General features: G+C 39.2%; 2 protein-coding genes across 7 annotated transcripts in view; both read right to left on the bottom strand.

Annotated features, from left to right (window-relative positions):
- The window catches only part of KIF25 (kinesin family member 25), a 41,015-nt gene extending 39,968 nt beyond the window's left edge, over positions 1-1,047 (bottom strand). Inside the window, exon 1 of the mRNA XM_026037375.1 lies at positions 997-1,047. Within this exon, the coding sequence (XP_025893160.1) occupies positions 997-1,047 (51 nt within the window). The remainder of the gene's footprint in view (positions 1-996) is intronic.
- Positions 1,048-6,371: 5,324 nt separating this feature from the next.
- The window catches only part of AFDN (afadin, adherens junction formation factor), an 85,831-nt gene continuing 74,881 nt past the window's right edge, over positions 6,372-17,321 (bottom strand). For 2 of the 6 annotated variants that reach the window (XM_026037379.1, XM_026037377.1), the window contains exons 31-34: positions 15,155-15,289; positions 13,683-14,196; positions 9,464-9,548; positions 6,372-8,447 (exon numbers count right to left, since the gene is read on the bottom strand). In XM_026037379.1, the coding sequence (XP_025893164.1) occupies positions 8,303-8,447; positions 9,464-9,548; positions 13,683-14,196; positions 15,155-15,289 (879 nt within the window). In that variant the 3' untranslated portion in view covers positions 6,372-8,302. Of the gene's footprint in view, positions 8,448-9,463; positions 9,549-13,682; positions 14,197-15,139; positions 15,290-17,321 lie in introns of those variants that run through there. The other 4 variants (XM_026037382.1, XM_026037378.1, XM_026037380.1 and 1 more) reach the window with 3 other exon arrangements.

Genomic DNA, 17,321 nt, shown 5'->3' with positions numbered 1-17,321 from the left:
GGCCGCCCGCGCCGCAGCCCGGCCGCGCACCCCGACCCCCCGGCACGCCAGGGATTTAAACGGACCAATGAGCGCCGCGTCACGGGCGTCGCCGCGGTTGCCGCGGAGACAGGGCTGCCCKCCCCGCTCACGGCCGCTCCCATTGGCTGCGCCGGTGTTGAGCCCCGCGGCCCCGCCCGCGCGCCGCCTCCGACCGTTAGCGGCGGGGGGCACGGAGGGGGGACAGACRCTCGCGCCGCCCCTCGTGTTTAACAACGCGGTTAGAGCTCATGGCGCAGCAGTAACTGAAGCCCTGCAGGTGCCTTTCTGCTGGCCTCCAGGCACCGAGGATAAAARGCAGGGAGTGGGGGCAGAGCTGCATGGACTGCAGGGCTGAGGGATGCTGCTGGGAGGTTTTTCTGCTTACAGTCAGGCCAAGGCTCTTCAAAATCAAGGCTTGCATTGAAGGCCTTCACAGGGCAGAGGGACAAAGCCACGAGCCACAGCAAGTGTGAGGTGGTTCAAAGGATGGAGAAGGCTGCAAAAAGATTATGGCACTGAGAGGGGGCACATGTTCACTAAGGTCCAGCCCAGATGAACGGCAGGGTTGGGGCTAGGGTCACATTTGTGACAAGGACAAAGCTCCAAGTTGCAGCTGCCACAGGGCTGCAAAGTGGCTGCCAAAGGAAAGTGTAGGCTACAACATTTCTCTGCCAAAATACCCACCTACTGATGTTATGGCTGAGAGTCTTGGTCTAAGACTGCAAAAGCTGAGGCCAAAGCCAAGGTCTAGGGCTAATGTTAGGAGATGAGCAAAGCTGAGATGTGCAGCAGCTGTGGGAGTCTGCACAGGCTGCCCAGGCAAGTGGTCRTGAGCTCACGTGCTGGCCGTGGCTTGGGGTCTCCGAGTAAGGCTTCCAAGGCCAAARCGGGGCAGGAGTTAGTAATACTACCTGAAACCCTTAACTGTAGGGCRCTTAAAGGTGAACATGATGTAAAGAACTGAAAGTCACTTACCAAGCCTTCAATATCCCACCGGGCCTTCTTGAGTAAATACCTGTCCTCCATATGATGTTTGAGCCCATAACTTCACCAAACATATCTGGCTATTTAAATGAGCATTTTTGTAAGCTGGTTTAAACTTTAGTCTCTGTTCCCACTCCCAGTTCTGTATCTGTTCCAAACACTAAGCTGCCAGACAACTGTATATAGATCTCAATCAAACAGCACATTTCTGGCATCTTGAAAGCAGTCTTGAAAACAGTCAATACAATTTGACCACTAAACGTGAAAGTTTAACATATCAATATGTCGGCTTTTTGGAACTGCAAAATAACACTATTTTTACACTMTAATTTTGGTGGGGAAATCAAAGTCAACATGATAATCCAATTCTTGTTATACTGTCCCTTTACCAGAAGCTTCTCAAGAGTTCATCCTGGCCACTAGTTCTGCATTGGTACAATAAAGAAGAATGGACAAATGGCTTGAAGTTAACAAAACAAAACAAAACAAACACTACTGCAGTACTATTGGATTTTAAGAGATATTGGTCTTAAATAAGGCAGCAAGATTTTCTTTAGGGAAGAATAATATATCAGCTTTTAAGGAGCTGATAACTTTGCAGAGATTGTATTAATGAGTATTTGTGTACCAGTATGAACAGTCTTCATTTATTTTAGACAGTTAGCTTGTTTCAAGGTAAAGGAAAATAAAATGTAGTAGGTATATTGTCATTTTAAAGATTTGTGTGGTGAGTGTTTAAAAAAAGAATCTGGAGTGATTCATCCTTTCCAAATTCTCCCTGTAACTGCAGCTGATAATTCTGAGCCTCTCATCCTTTTGTATCATTTAATTTGAAATTATACTGAAAGACTACTATTAAAACCCTAGTATATAACTATCTTCACCAAATGGGTGGGACCGAGTAGGATTTAAACAACATGTGCTATTTTAGGGAATATTTTAATAAAGGCATGATACAGAGTTTGTGACACGGAGCTGTAATTTTTCCCTGTAATGCTCATCACACAGCAGCAATCAAGTTAGAACAATGTTATTTTCCAAAGTATGTCAGGTTCAGCTCAGAARGGCCAACTCTGAAGTTATCCAGTCAATTTAATCTCCGAACTCTTAAAATTGTTCTCGCTTCTGTAGATTTTAGTCACTATGAATGAGAATTTGTTCTCTATAGTCCATAATAGTTAAGAGTTTCAATCTATATCATACAGAATTTGAAAGAGTAGCCCAAAATTGAGCATCCCTAGAATTTAGTAATTTTGATGTAACGATTTCTTTGTGCCTACCTGAAAGCTGAATAGTACACAAATCCCAGYGGTAGCTTAGTCTGACAATATGATGCTGTGACTCACCACAACAGCAGCAATTCTTGTTTGGGATCATCTATTTCCAAAGCTCAGGATAAGCTGCTTGATAAGCAKGGGACAAAGCCATCTGTCAGTTAGACCTAGGTAAAAAAACACATATAAAATCTGACTGCCTTCTAGAAGCGCAACAGAACTGTGCTCCACAACACCTTTCTGCTTTGATTCTCAGCTTGCAAGAATTCAGATTTTCCCCAGCTTGTTGCCCCCYTCCAAATTAAGAACACTACCTTACTTTGTAGATCCTTGTGGGGAACCACAAAGCTAGAAGTTTAATCAATCCAAACTAAATCTATTCCACATTTTACTGTATTACTTTTACATCAGTTAAGGGAGAATGGTAGATTCTTCTTTATCTGTCTATCTATCTGTCTGTCTATCATCTATCAACAGCATCAAAAAATCATTAAGTTCTAAATAAGTCTCATCTTGAACACTTGTGATGCATTTCCCATTAGCCTCAGCAGTGGCAACAACAGAAGGATGAGGTCCTAGCTCTGGTAGTSTGATACGAATTGTCTTCTACGAACTTCTCAAATGCAGTAACTGGAAACAGCTCGGATAGAGAAAGAGCAAGAGGGAAAGGCTGTTACCCTTCCGTGCTGTGTGTGCCCGGAGCTGCTGCATCGCCCGTTTGACAGCACATTAACACTGTAGGCAGTAACTGGAGAGCAGCGTTTTGCACATGCCACAAGCTTTCCAAAACATCCTCCTCTTCATTTAATTACTGCCTCCTAGTAAACGTTAGATAAATGAGCTAGACCTAATTTTATTTGAATGCCTCTCCTGTCTCTGATAGATAGACTTTTATTTGTGGTCTTGAGGCTGAACAGAACTGGCAATAAATGCCTGAACAGACCCCAAGCTCAGACAGGACCTTTTAGCCCTTAAGTGACCCGAGCCCATGTGCACTTGTTGGTGCAACCCACTACAGGAGCGTGGATTCAGCTCTCACATACTTGCATCTAGCTAGAGCTTCTGTGGGTCTCATTCATTCCTGCATGGTGTTCAAAGCACTATCAAARTATAAAATACAAATGCCAGCTCATAGAACCACAGAATCGTTAAGGTTGGAAGGGTCCTTTAGAGATCATCTAGTGCCACCCACCCCCCGGCACCTGCAGGGTCACCTGGAACGTGTAGAGTTCTGAGCACTGCCTCAGAATCAGGCAAACTCTGAAGGAGAACGTGCTGAGGRAGAAGCTCCTTCCAAGAGACTTTTTTTCCCCCTCTGTAAATGTGATTACCTACAAACAGCTTTAGTTTTTATATGTAATTAATATATATGAAATAGTTACATTCACAACAGAATAAGGAAACACCGCTGTAATTTGTTTATTGTGTTAGGGAACCTAACCTCAACCCTACTCATTCAAAACAAATACCAATAGTTTTTTGCAGACTTCACCCTACTTGCACCACTAGATATAGTCAAATATCTGTCAAGGTTTCCATTAGGCTTACAAATACACAAAATTAAAACTTGCCCATGCTTTGCATGATTTTTACTTTTTAATAAAAAATGAAACTGACAGGACAAAACAGCCAGCCCCAAGCCAGCCCCTACGCCTTTCATAATCACAGCACTGGCGCCCTATGTAAATCGGTGTATTTTTTTTAGGTAATCCTGCACATCATCAGCGCTTCACAGCCAGCGTTAACAGAGCAGTTGTTGCCATTCGTGGTGTCATCTAGAGCAGCAGTGAAGAGGAGAATTGGTGACATAACAGCAGAATCTGTTCCCCATCCCCGTTTTGCTCTTTTGCATTAAGTCCTACCATTATTCACTGGGAGATAATGGCTATCAATGCTAAGCTCGCAGCTCCCAAGAGGAAGGAGTAAAGCCTTATCATGCACGACTTAATGAGAGGAAAGGCTATGGAGATGTTCTGCTGGAAGAGCAACGTCTTGCATGAGATCACACATTGTTCTCAGGGAAAAAGTTTTAGTACACAACAATAACGAATGTTTACGTTTAAAGATGATTTCATGTTTTCACACAATAAACATACACTCAAAATGCATTAGTGAAATTAACCTACTATCCATGCATACACAACATGCAAACTGTAAATATTTCATTCTACATTTTTAACGAGACATTGATTTCAGTAACTAGCACAATTCTGAAAATCCATCCAAGAACAGCGACATTCTCCCAAGGGGTTTGTGGTACTTTGGTCTCCCTAAACCCTTTATCTGCCGTTACAGCCGACTGAATTTTTCATCTGTGACGCTTTGCCTTCTGCATCGCACAACCACCAAGTGACCATGTGAGATACTGGTATCATGTAACAGACCGGGAGGAAGAGTCAATGGCTTCCCAAATAGATAGTTAGCATGGAGTGTTTTAAGACTATTCTTAACCTTAATTTTTTCTTCTATTTTGTTATAATTTCTCAGGAATTCCCTTATCTAAGGGAATTGGGAGGTAAAGATGAAAGGCCTCATTTGCTTATTCTGCTACTAAACGTAAAATAAGTTTCCCTACAAGAGAATAATTATTAAACACCACTCCCTGTAACACTGATCTAAAACCAGCAATACATGGGATCAAGTATATAGTTAATAATTTCAGTAAGCAGGGCATGGTAAGCAGGACCTTACCATTTTTTGCTCCTCTTTTTCCCCAAATACCACACTATAGTGCACTGAGAAAAAGCAGATGAAAAGCAGTGTACTTGAATGCCAAGCGCTGAAAGGAGAATTTGTTAGATTTTAAATAATTCAAGTTTTGCTGAGACTGGCAACCTGCCTACATTTGCAAATGCCATTTGCACGTACTGTTATTATCATGGAAGTCAATTCAAGAAAGCAAGAAATACCTTTGCCTGAATCAGTAAAGCTTTTACATATTTGCTCCATTAAAATATCAAAAGCTGTGCCAGTTAAGTGTGACTGCTCATGCACTTAAAGCAAAGCAGATGCTGCCTTGTTCCACTGAATCATATTTGTCTGCTCAGCAAATCTAAAGTCAAGGGTGCACAGCTTTGCACACTCACCTTGCTACATTTAAGCTTTTCCTACTGAAAGCTGGTTACCGCTGTTCCATATTAGACAGTTCTCTCCTTTCATCTAGACTAAGCCTAAAGAGAAATGTTTCTATAACACACAACTCTCAGTTGTGTCAACTGTAAGTCTTATTAAAAAAAATCACTTTCTGATTGTACCAGTTCTCTCCTTTTCCTTAAGCACAGAGACTAATATACAGAAAAGCAATTTATGGTTCCTCTTTTACTGAAGTCTACACATCTGATCAGAATTAAGAGTTCTTCAGCCTTATTTTCACAATCAGTGGCTGCAAAATCAAAGAAGTGGGCAAAAAACAAACACAATTTCCTTGTAAGAAACGGAATTTTTGTGTTTCTATAGTTTTTAGCTTCTTCACTGCTTTTTAAAGCACATCTCTTACACTAAGATTGCCTTCATTAGCCACTTTCACAATTCCAAAGAACAGACCCTGTAACTTGAGAGATTTCACAGACCTCACCTGGAAGAGCCGCGTGCAGCTCAATCCTGGAATTCCAAGGTGTTGCATTCCAAGTTCCTTTTGTTCAGAGAAGTGAAAAACACACAGGCGAACTTRCATAACTGACATAACCAGTATTTACTGTTTCCTAGGTTATTGAATAAGCTGTAAAACACCACTTTTTAGAGGCAGTGACCAACATTAGCTCCAGCCATTATCTCCAGTCCTTATTTCATTCATCCTCAGTTTTTGATCCTTCATAGAAAGTTAATTTGATTTTTTTTGGTCTGTTCATTATGACATATATTGACTTTGCATATAAGCACAGTTTAATAGGATAGGTAAGCCAAAACATAAAACGTACCTCTTACAGTAATACTGTTTAAAATGCAGAATCAGATAAGAAACAGTACAAAAAACATTTAATGCAAAGTTAAATACAATACAAACTTTATTAAAAATAGGTTGCAAGTGAAATACAGTAGAAATGGGAAACTACAGCAGTTTTGATGTTTTTCATAATAATGCACAGACAAATATGAAAAGCACTTTTACACATATTCACACTTGACCCAAACGCCCAATAGCGGCCAAATCCACTCAACTGAAGGTTATAGATATTTTCTTGCTAAGCCTTTTTCAGATTCTAGCAGCAATAGTAAATTCAGCCACAGCATTAGTTTTATTTTTTTTTCCTTAAGAAAAATTTGTCACTGTAAGGCTGCTAGTGTTCTTAAGATAAATTGGGAGAGGCTTGCTTTTCCTGATTTAACAGACATAGCAAGCATGCAAATCCTTCATTAACACTTTGAACCAGTTTAATCTTCTACTTCATATTTAACAGGTGAAACGGTAAAAGCACACTTTCAAATAAGAAACCTGAAATACGTAAAAAATATTTACACTCCAATTTTCATTAACTTGCATTTATTTATCATACAACTCTTATTAAAAGTGATTTCTTTCCTAAGGCAGTGAAAGTCTACCCCTCTGTATTTGGAAGTGTGCACAATTCCCTAAATATATATTTATAAGAGAACAATATGATACAGGAAAAAAAATCATCTAAAGCCAGTAAAGGGCTTTGTCAAATAGAAAATTTGTTTGGAATCACAACATACATTGTCCTAACATCACACAACAAGAAAAACTCTGATGAGGTCCTTATCTCCAGCATCATCAGCCACATATGCATAGCTGAAGAAACAACAGTGGGAGGAAAAAAGATTAACAATTTAAAATTAAATAAGGCTATTACAGTGTGAAGAAATAGCTTGAACTGCCAAAACATCTTTCATATAACAGTAACAGGATGTTAGTAAAGCCAGATAGATTAAAAAAGAGTTTACCAGAATTACTTTCTGAAGGTGAGTAGAGACATTTACTGSCAGCACACCGGTTCAGCTGACCAGCTGGCTCACAATCCTGTTTCCAGCCAACAGCATCATACATGATGCTTCACATTTCTGCAATATGCCATTTTATTTCACAGAAAAAAAGATATTGCTGAACTGATAATAGTAGACTCCTATGCTGCTTCTTGGCCAGTTGCCTTACACCTACTCTACCTACTCTACCTTCCTTGGAAAACCTATGTATCAGTTCTGCCAGCTTTGGAACTGCAATCGTTACTCCTTGCTGTAAACACACAACCAGCATTTTGGTCCTAGCTGTAAAAGGGACACTAATGTAGCCTACTAACTATTGCTTATGCAATTTTCAAAATTCAATAAATATCCCAAATTTTTTCAACCTCACATTTTCAAACATCTGAAGCACACAGACTGATGATGCAGCTACATAAAAACCTTCCCATAACTACAGATAAATTCTTAGGCATCTGTTTTGGAATCAAAATGTTCTACAGACTTGCTGGGTCCAAGGTTTTATCTAGAGAATACCTTATCCCACTACTAAGTAACGTTAAGATCTGTACTGCTAGGCTAATCACTCTATGAACAGCATATATGTATGCAGTATGTCAACCTCGCATATAAAGTCTTATTAAGATGGTCCAGATATTGGCCTCTTATCAAATAACCTAAAATACTAATATCTAGTGCACAGTTTAGTTTAGGCAGTTCAAGCTATTCTCACTCTCTCTGCTCAGCAGCTAAAACAAAAGTGTGTCTGTAAAACACCAGGAAACAGAACTTATCTTTGACAAGTGCTACTTGGTCTGGTGCACAAGAACTTAACCCCAAGAAGAGAAGGAAAGAAAGTTACCTTCACGTGATTCATATCTTTAAAATTTTACAGTGCTTTAATTGTATAAACCACAAGCTCCTGGTAAAGCAATCAGTTTTCTTGCTATTGCAACATCTCTAAGTCTTAATTAACAGTCTTAGATATAGAGGAATCAAACTCTCTTTTCAGAAAATGTTCATTTCCTGTTCATTAGCAGAGCTCTCCCCATCTCAAGCCCACAATTCAGAGATCTTTCAGTTACATCTGATAAGGTGCTTTAATATTATTTTGTGTTCAACTCATTTTCCAGTTCCATTAATTTTCTAGAAGCTTTTACTTTATTGGATACATCCTGACCCTGTGAAAAAAGTCGCTGGCGTTCCCTGAACGTCAGATTTTCTGGTGCTCCAGGTAAATCTGCATCTTGACTGGAAAAAGAAAGAAAGCCCATGTTATAATTATAGCTCAAAATATCATTAAATATAAAAATTCTTAATGACAAAYATATTAACTTGACAGTGGCAAGTAGCAGTCTTGATAATGGTAAAATATTCTAAGTTAGTATTCTGCTAGGTTTATTGGGGGCACAAATACTAATTTGTGCCCCAATTTGCCCTTAATTCTTACTTTTGAGTTTTCATTTAGATAAATCATAAGACACAGCTCATGACTGTATCATATAAACCTGAAMGAAATCACTTGCCAATTTTAAAATAAAAGTGCCAGTAACTCGTGTGCTTGCAACACTGGGGGTTGCAACACCTCTATGTTCTATTCTATACTGGCAAAGCTTCGAGTGTGATAATGGCCTAACCTCTCACTTACCTACATCACTGAAACTATCTACTTTTTTGTTTAAGGTATTTCTGGCTACAACGATGACCATCTCAAATCACTCTTATCAGCTTCCTCTCTAAGCAGAGGTGACAATGTATCTAAGATTGACCCTCCTAATAAATCTTTGATACTTATTTAAATTCCTTGATCAGAGGAGTTTCCCTTTTAGCTCCAAGAAGCATCTGCTCTGCACATGCCSCCAAAACATTAACAGCATAATAAGAGATATACATGAACTGGGCTACGAGCTCCTACAGAACCCTARCCAAGGCCCCACTGCATGTTCAATACACTACACAGGAAAGCTTGCCACTCATGTATAAAATATAGCCCATACTACTGCTTACTGCAAATTTGCTAGGAAGTTCACATGATGTACTGTTCATATTTATAAATACACCTAAAATATGCTCATTTCTAGTGATCACTCAGAAGAGTCACAGCACCTGAGACTCATGCAGAACTTTGTATCCTGCAGCAGCTCAAGACACTCCAAATCACTGCAGGACTCAAAAATGGCCCACAGAGATAAGGCAAGAGCATAAAATCATCCAATAACCAAAGCACGTGAGTAAAAGTTAACACTTAATGGACTCCTGCATGTCACCTTTTAGATCTTTTGTCTCTTGGATCCCGATAAATTTCATGGGCCCCAACAGTTGCTCCTGTAGATCCAGTGTATGAATTTATTCCTTATGCAAAAGAAAAAATAACAGTTGAAGAAGGGCAGCAACAACCTAGCAATTTTACATCTCATTTCTTCTATAAGGTGCAGTGCTTTTTGCAAGAAATAACCTCAAATGAAGTCAGAAATATTTTGGAGGGTCATCTGATCTGTACGATATTTAAAGTCAATACTGGAATAAATTCCATTCCTCCTCCTCCTCAAAAAAAAGGGTGATTTCTTGTTCCTTAATTTTATTTATCGAGTCAGAACACAATTCATTTAAGCTACTGACTATCAAGTCATAGTGTATCTTACTATGTCTCTCTGTTAGACATTAAAACTTGTTCTGAGCAGATTGAAGGAAAGAGTTCCATGCTCACTTGACTATCCTGCAACAAGTTCTACAGCTGCAGCTGCTATATTTGTGAGACAAAAAAGTCTCATAAAAAAGTCTAAGATTAGTGAATATTATCTTTGCAATTCAGAAGAGCCGAAACTTTTGTTTAGCCAGATTAGCTAAGGTATTACCACCAGGAAAATGTTCCTCTCCCTTATTTATTTATTTATTTATTTATTTTTAAATGTCTGTGTCTTACAGCACTGCACCTTTAAATTACTACAAGATACACACAGTTTTACACAATATATTAATCCTCTCTAAAGGTCACAAGACAAAACTTCTTTCCAATCAAAAGTAATAATTTCATCAGCATTTAAGGCTGCATTCTCTTGACAACCACCAGGCAAAGAGTCAAAAGAACTTTTTTGACTCAGCACCACATCCAGGTGTGTCTTCAGGCAGTTCTGGTATCAATATTGCATTGTGTTATGTCTTGTGAACCTTCTTCTGTACAGAAGGGAATGATTACTTCTTCCACTGGTGTATATAACATCTCACAAATATTCACTAATGGAAAAGGGATAATATGATAAAGGAACACAAATTCAGCTGATAGAATGTAGACTCAATTTTTTCATCAAAAAGTTGTTGTGGATCAAGTCATACTAGGTAGGCCAGAAATAGGAAGATTTTCTTYCCCTTCAGGCTTTAATCTCATATGCTTACAATAACCATCCCCACTTTGAAAAATCTGGGTCCACATATTGTGATTCACACTTCCAACTACTTTAAAGACAGTACTTTTGATTTGGGTGTTGGCTTTTTTGCGTGGGGAGAGAGGGAGGGTTCTTGGCAGACTCARTAGTTTTAAACTCATCTTAGGCAACCCAGTGGAAGAAGGTAGGAGAGCAGAACTTGCTGAAGCGTGGTTTACTAGAGTTAACATTCAGAACAGGAGAGAGCTGCAAAGGACAGTAATGTAACAGAGCCAGCAAGATGGAAGATGGCAAACTGCACAGTGGATTCTGCGTTTTGTGCAAACGGCTTTGTACGTTACGCAGGCAGTCTTCAGAGAAGCTTGAGCAACCAGGTGAAGTTAACCTGTTCTCATGGCTACTTTAAAAATTATGAAATAAGAGTATTCAACATTAGTTGTATGGTTTATGGATTAGGTTATTAAAGGTGAAGCATCATACTACAATATTCCTTAATTGTAACCAAAAACCTAAACAAATCTTTGTAGATCGTCCTCCTGATTGTTTTCCAGGAAAAACAAGCACACATACACAAAAAATGAAACCGAACATTTCACTTTCTTGAGACTTATTTCTCCATTTTAAAAAAATAAAAGCCATTAAAAAGCAGGGTTGGAAAATGCAGTTAAAGATGAAATGATACACTGGATTGTGGATGATGGGAAGGCTAAGAGTAGTGATGCCAAGTAGTGATTGATGGTTCTAGAGTTACTTAATTTACTACATGTACAGCCTGTGAAGTGCCAAGGAAGGAAGGGAAGGTCTTTGGAAGCCTATGTGCTGTGGTGGAAGGCATGTTTTATGCTCCATTCTAATTAGTTTCAAGTAAGAATTCCCAGAAAAAGGAAAGTATTTTGAAAGAACAAAAATTCAGCATGGATATGTTGGAAGCTTGATCCAGAATATTCCTAAAAGCAAGGCAGTTATAATGTTTTAAGGATTCTTTTTTCCTGTTAATTTCTTGTCTTTAATTTTAATTCACTAATTCTACGCAATATAAGCAGCTCAAAGCAAGAATCCTTCTGATACAAAACCAAGGTTTGAAATCAATGCTTGGTGATTTGACAGTGAAAGAGATATCTACAGTACAGACATGGTGCTTTCTCAAGGTTACACATTTTGTATAGATGCCACTTGTAGGCACGTGTAAGTGAATTATTTGTATGCTTTGGCTGCTTTCCTGTAATGGAACCATATATTGGTTGCTGTACAATGTACACTGCCTATACTCCAGTCTCATGACAACGAGCTGAAAAAAATCAAAACTTTCATCATCTTCCTTTGAGAATCTTGTAAACAGTGACAAAACAAGAYAAGAGTGGCAGATGGGCTTGCAGCATCCACGGTGACTGTAACATCAAGAAAGCTCACTGGGAATGCTGGGGTAAACAAAACATTCTTTTTCTTTAGGTGTGCATCGGCATGGATGCTCTTTATGCAGCTTGTGTGGTGTACAGACCCAGAACACTGAGAAGTGCTGAACATCAAACAGATCAGTTGGACAGTAATGGTAACTGAGCATAACCACATATAGTGCTGTGCAGAGCTCCTGGCACTGGAAACAGTGCAGCTGCAGTAGAAGCTAACCTTGCCCTGCAAAGAAAAAGATGCCTTGCTGGAAAGCAGCGACTCGAGCCTTCATTGAAAATGATGCAGACAGGAAGCTCACAGTAACACACACCTGTATGGTGTCACACACATCCTATGTCATATTCATGTACTACTGTAGCTGTATTATTACTGTAAATGGAATCTGTTCTGAAGCTCTTATGCCCTCAATGACCAGAACCTACACCTATGATTAAAGAGTTTCTCATAATTCACTATGTGGCCAAAAAGAGTGAACAGGGATGTACCAGGGTGTAAGGCTTCCCAATTTCTCATGGGATTCAAAATYCAGTACATAACCCAGTCATTCAGCTAGGAGCTGGCATGAACCTCTCCTCCTTGCTTTCCTGGGCAATTACGCTCTGCATTTTAGAAGGATAATTTGATGAGGATGAATTGGCTGTCAGACGTCTACTGAATCCCTACTGACACAGGTAGGGAAGGGAAACTATGAGAATATTATGTCCAGCCATCTTGTTAGAAGAATACAGAACAAAACAAATGTAGAGGGAGATGTAGAGGTAGCGGCAGACACTGCTATTTGAAGTCTTATCAGCTGCACATTTACTTGGAGGGCAATTCTAACAAATACTTGACAAGTAAAGCATGAAAGACATCTCCTGTATGGCCACGATATACCAAGTTATCTGAGAACTTTGGAGTGAATTACTTTTGTGTTTGTGAGTACAGCTAAACTAGCACTCTGCAGGTTAAAAACAGGGCGCTAAAGTTGCTAGTTCCTGCAATTCTATGGATGGCGACTTGGAGTTACCAAGGCAAGAAAATGACTAGGCAAAAGAAGTGTAGGAATGCAGAGGGAATGATCAAGACAAAAAAACATTAAGCTGGAATTTTTGTCCCCCTTTTCAAGAAAASCACACTGAATGAAGCAGAAGTACAGGAATTGTACCTACTATCACATGCCTTTTGGTGCTGGTGTATTTAGAAATATGTCTAAGGTCATTTTTAAAGCCATTTGCACACTATCAAAATTAGAAGAAGTCCCAGTACCAAACAGGAAAGCGGAAGCTCCCTTCATGAACCCATTAGGAAAGGTTTCCTCTCTTCAAGAAAGATGCACTTCTAAAAGTCCTAAGTAACCAGCAGTCAGTTGTACAAAACAAATCACTGAAAGATACAGAGTGAAAGCCAAAACCAACAGTACTTTGGATTGGTTGAGTAACAATTAAAGATCATTTCTAATTCATTGTGTAAAAGATGAATTTTTGATTTGAAAGAGTCTGGGTAAGGAATAAGGAAATTTGAGAGATCAAAACAATCAATAATGGGAAGATTCACATTATTATCAGGATTTAAGTTAGATCATCATAGTGAAAARTCAGTGATTAAGTGGAAAAAAAAAATCACAGAGTGATTACATCTACATCACCAGAGCAGAGAACTTCAAGATGAAAGTTCAAGATTTTAGAGAAGATGTTGATTTCACGATCTCTACCTTTAGAGCTGCTTGCGTGGATGAAACTCGGTTTGTTTGGTGGGGGTGGGGGCTGGCTTTTTTTGGCAGCAGTACTGTTGGCATTGACTGGAGATGGCTGGAATGAGTTGGAAAGAAAGAGGCCATCTGAAACTGGGCGAGGCTGGCGGGAGGGCTGCTGTGGCTTAAGGGTGGCAGGAGGAAAGTCACCATAGGATTTTCTTRTGCTGGAGTACTTATCCTGACCTGCTAGACTGGAATCCTCCTCCTCATCATCATCATTGTATGCAACAAACTTGGCAGTATAAACCGTGTCAGGGGAGAGAACCTGCGTTTTGAGGTAAGAGGTGTTTCGCTGAGGTGGGGGAGGAGGAGCGTTAGATGAAGGGGTTGGGGATGGGAGTTCATATTCCCGTGGAAGCGGAGGTCTGTACAGACCAGGCTCGTCAGGCTCCAGCAATCGGCGCTCGGCTTCATCGTGCTGCCTGCGCCTCTCGGCCTCCAGGCGGTTGTAATACTCCTCTTCCTGCCGCCTCTGCAAGCCCAGAGCAAAGAAACACAGGGTCACACACGGGCACGGCAGCCCCAGCGAGAGTTAACTGCCCAACACTGAGCTGCAACTGGCTTTTTTCTCCTTTTCTGGCACTGAGCATCTATACCAAGTCACGCAAAGAAAATATACTACTATTAAAAGAAAAAAAAAAAAAACAAAAGAAAAGAAAAAAACAGTTGTCCCATAACACAATTTTGCTGTTGTTTCTGGAACTACCACTACCTGTGGTAACTAACCACAGTAACTGCCTATGTGAAGGCACATAAGGGTGTTTCCAACACTTATTACTAGAAATATTTCTAATGGTACTAGAAATAATTCATTTATTTCAAGTTACATTCTCCTTTGTAGAATGAAGATTTGCTAAAGCTCTAAAAGAATCTTTGGGAGAGAGAATAACTCAGATTAACTACCATCTTAAAAAGGAACATTGCATTTTTGCTGCATGCTTATGCAATATAAATTAATCAAGAGAAGTTTGTAAGAGATGACTTTAAAAATAAAAAAAATGTAATGCTAAAAATGAAARCATACTTGATTGCACAGTGAGTCAGTTATCTGCTATAATTACTGTCTTCCTTTCTAAAATGCAATTAAGCAAGTTCTCTTTTTTTCTTAAAGTCCAAATGTAAGGACAATATGGAATATTTTTCTCAATTCCACAATACTTCATTGACTGAACACAAACATTTCACTGCAATAAAAGCTACTACTGGGATTTCCATTGTATTACTTGTGAAATACCAGTGAGCTCCAATAACCACATTTTTTTTTAAATCATTCTTTTTTTTTTTTTCTTGCATAAAACGAAACTTCGGGCCATGAATGTTTTCACTAGGCTAATGTATTCAAGCCCTGCTGACCGCAAATTGAGCTGTTACTGGCCAGACTAAACAGGAGAGGCCTATAAGGAATCCTGCTGCACTCAGAGGACCATAACCTTTTCTTCAGCCTCTCTTCTGGTTCGCTCCTCCTCTTGCTGCCGTCGCTCTTCTTCCTGCCTGGCCCTGTCCTCTGCTTCCCGTTTGCGCATTTCTTCCAGCTGCTGCTGCCGTCTGCGTTCCTCGTCCTGTAACTAACAGAGACACACCTGTCATTTCCCACTCAATTATCACTTGTGCTACTAAGATGCATCAAAAATGTAACGATTATTTACATCTAAAAATAACAAAATCAGAAAAAGAAATGGTACACTACAGATGACTCAATGAAGCTTTCAGCTGCTGAAAATGCACTTTGTTAGGTTGCTTTTCTGGGAGAGGAAAAGCGAAACACARCTACGTAGGTAACAGCGAAAAAATCAGAGAGGGAGAAACGCGCAGCAGTCACAAATGAACCTCTAGCAGAAGGCTGAACAGAGTCACACCCCAGGCTGCTTCACTAAGCAGAGTCTCCTAAGCACAGTAAAGTGAAATGGCTGGAACCAGTGGTGCGCAGCGCCAGCAGCCAACTGGTTTTGCATTTTGGATTAGTATTTAAGCACCGGAAAATCATGACTCATTAGGCAAAGGGTCAATCCATTTAAAGTAACAGCCTCACTCAGCAAGTCTGCAAATGGTCTCAAGAGATAAATAAAATTCTCCCACTGTATCGGCCACAGATGTGTTTTGAAAAAAGCAGATAGCAAGGCAACAACATTTTAGATTATTTAGATTTAAGAGCTCCTACGAAAAACTAATGTCTAGCTGAATATTATTTTTCCCTCTACATAATGATGAGCACTGCACTGGTTAGAAAAAGGAGCAATAACCCAAACCTGGCTCTGCATTATTCTCCAAAGCTGGCAAAGCCTGTGATGGACAGCACATTCCGTGTGATTGGACTACATGGCAAGCTGCTTCTTACTACTACATATGTTCTAAAGTGTATTTTTTTTTTCTTTTTTCTGTCTCCATAGGATCTTTCTTAAGAAACAGCAGTATAGCTGATATAGCTGATAGTGTACTTCACTAAATACTGCTATTTCTTTACGTGTTTTTTTACAATTCAGTTTCCTTCATTGAAAAACATGGATAATAGCAGAAATTGCATAGAAAGAAATACTAGAAATAAAGACATTTGATGGAAGAAATTTTATAGACTTCTGGATGACAACCTTCATGTAAGTATCTTCCTTCCTCCCCCTCTCTGCTATTTAAATAATGGCAGATGTGCTTTGAAGCTTATTAACTGTATATCAGATATTGCTCACAGGTTTTGCCAATTTTGCTTCTGGTTTAAACAGAAAAAAAAAAGAACACTTATTTTACTTATATATTATTTGACTGATTTTCTGACAATTACTTCTCCTGCAATTTTTAGGTACTATCTTCTTGCAGGAATCTTTGGACAGATAATTTTRAAGATGTTTGCCTTTTATATTTTTAAATGGTCAATTTTTATACAGAATAATTGCAGAGAGAAAAAAAAAAAGACTTAAAGTGTTGTTAACAACCACCATTTTCCAACAGGAATAAAAATATTAAATTAAATTGATTTTGGGTGAAATTTTCGCAAATCTAGACTAGACTATACTGCTTCTGAGCTTTAGTCACAGACGATTTCCTCTTAGCCAGGGCAGAAAATCTTGCAATTCCTACCTGAAAACTACACAAAAATAAACATCAGGCTTATAATAGCCCATATATTAGGAAATAAATAAATTGACAGCGTGGATCAACATTTTTTCTGGTCTTTCTTGGTTACTAAAAAGAGCTCATTTTAACACAGGAGATAGTATTCTTATTGCAACAGAAGACAGCTACTAATTCAGAAGAGGCCCTGAACACAGTAATTATCCCAGTTCACTGCAAGGACATCTTTCCCCTTATTGGTAAACTTTCCTATTTGAAAACAGCTRAAGAGAAAAGCAAACAAAAAAGACCAAAAAAAGAGAAATCAATTTAAATAAAGAGGAAGGAGGATCAAATTATTTTTTTGCTACCTCAACTAAAGAAGGGARGGAAAACTGGCCCGTGCGCCCCTGTGGAGACACCACACATCAGATGCCAATCACAGCAATTTTGGAAGAAAACTGTATGTAGGTCAGAGGCTGTTCTAAACGTAATTGACAGGGAAAGGACAAAAATTAGATGTAAGGCACAAGTAGGAACAGAGCAGCTGTTTGA

The sequence above is a fragment of the Nothoprocta perdicaria genome, unplaced genomic scaffold, assembly GCF_003342845.1.
Source record: "Nothoprocta perdicaria isolate Ctin4 unplaced genomic scaffold, notPer1 scaffold_197, whole genome shotgun sequence".
In the NCBI taxonomy this organism is placed as follows: domain Eukaryota; kingdom Metazoa; phylum Chordata; class Aves; order Tinamiformes; family Tinamidae; genus Nothoprocta; species Nothoprocta perdicaria.
Note: the sequence above shows the minus strand (reverse complement) of the source record. Positions and strands in the feature narration are given on the sequence as shown.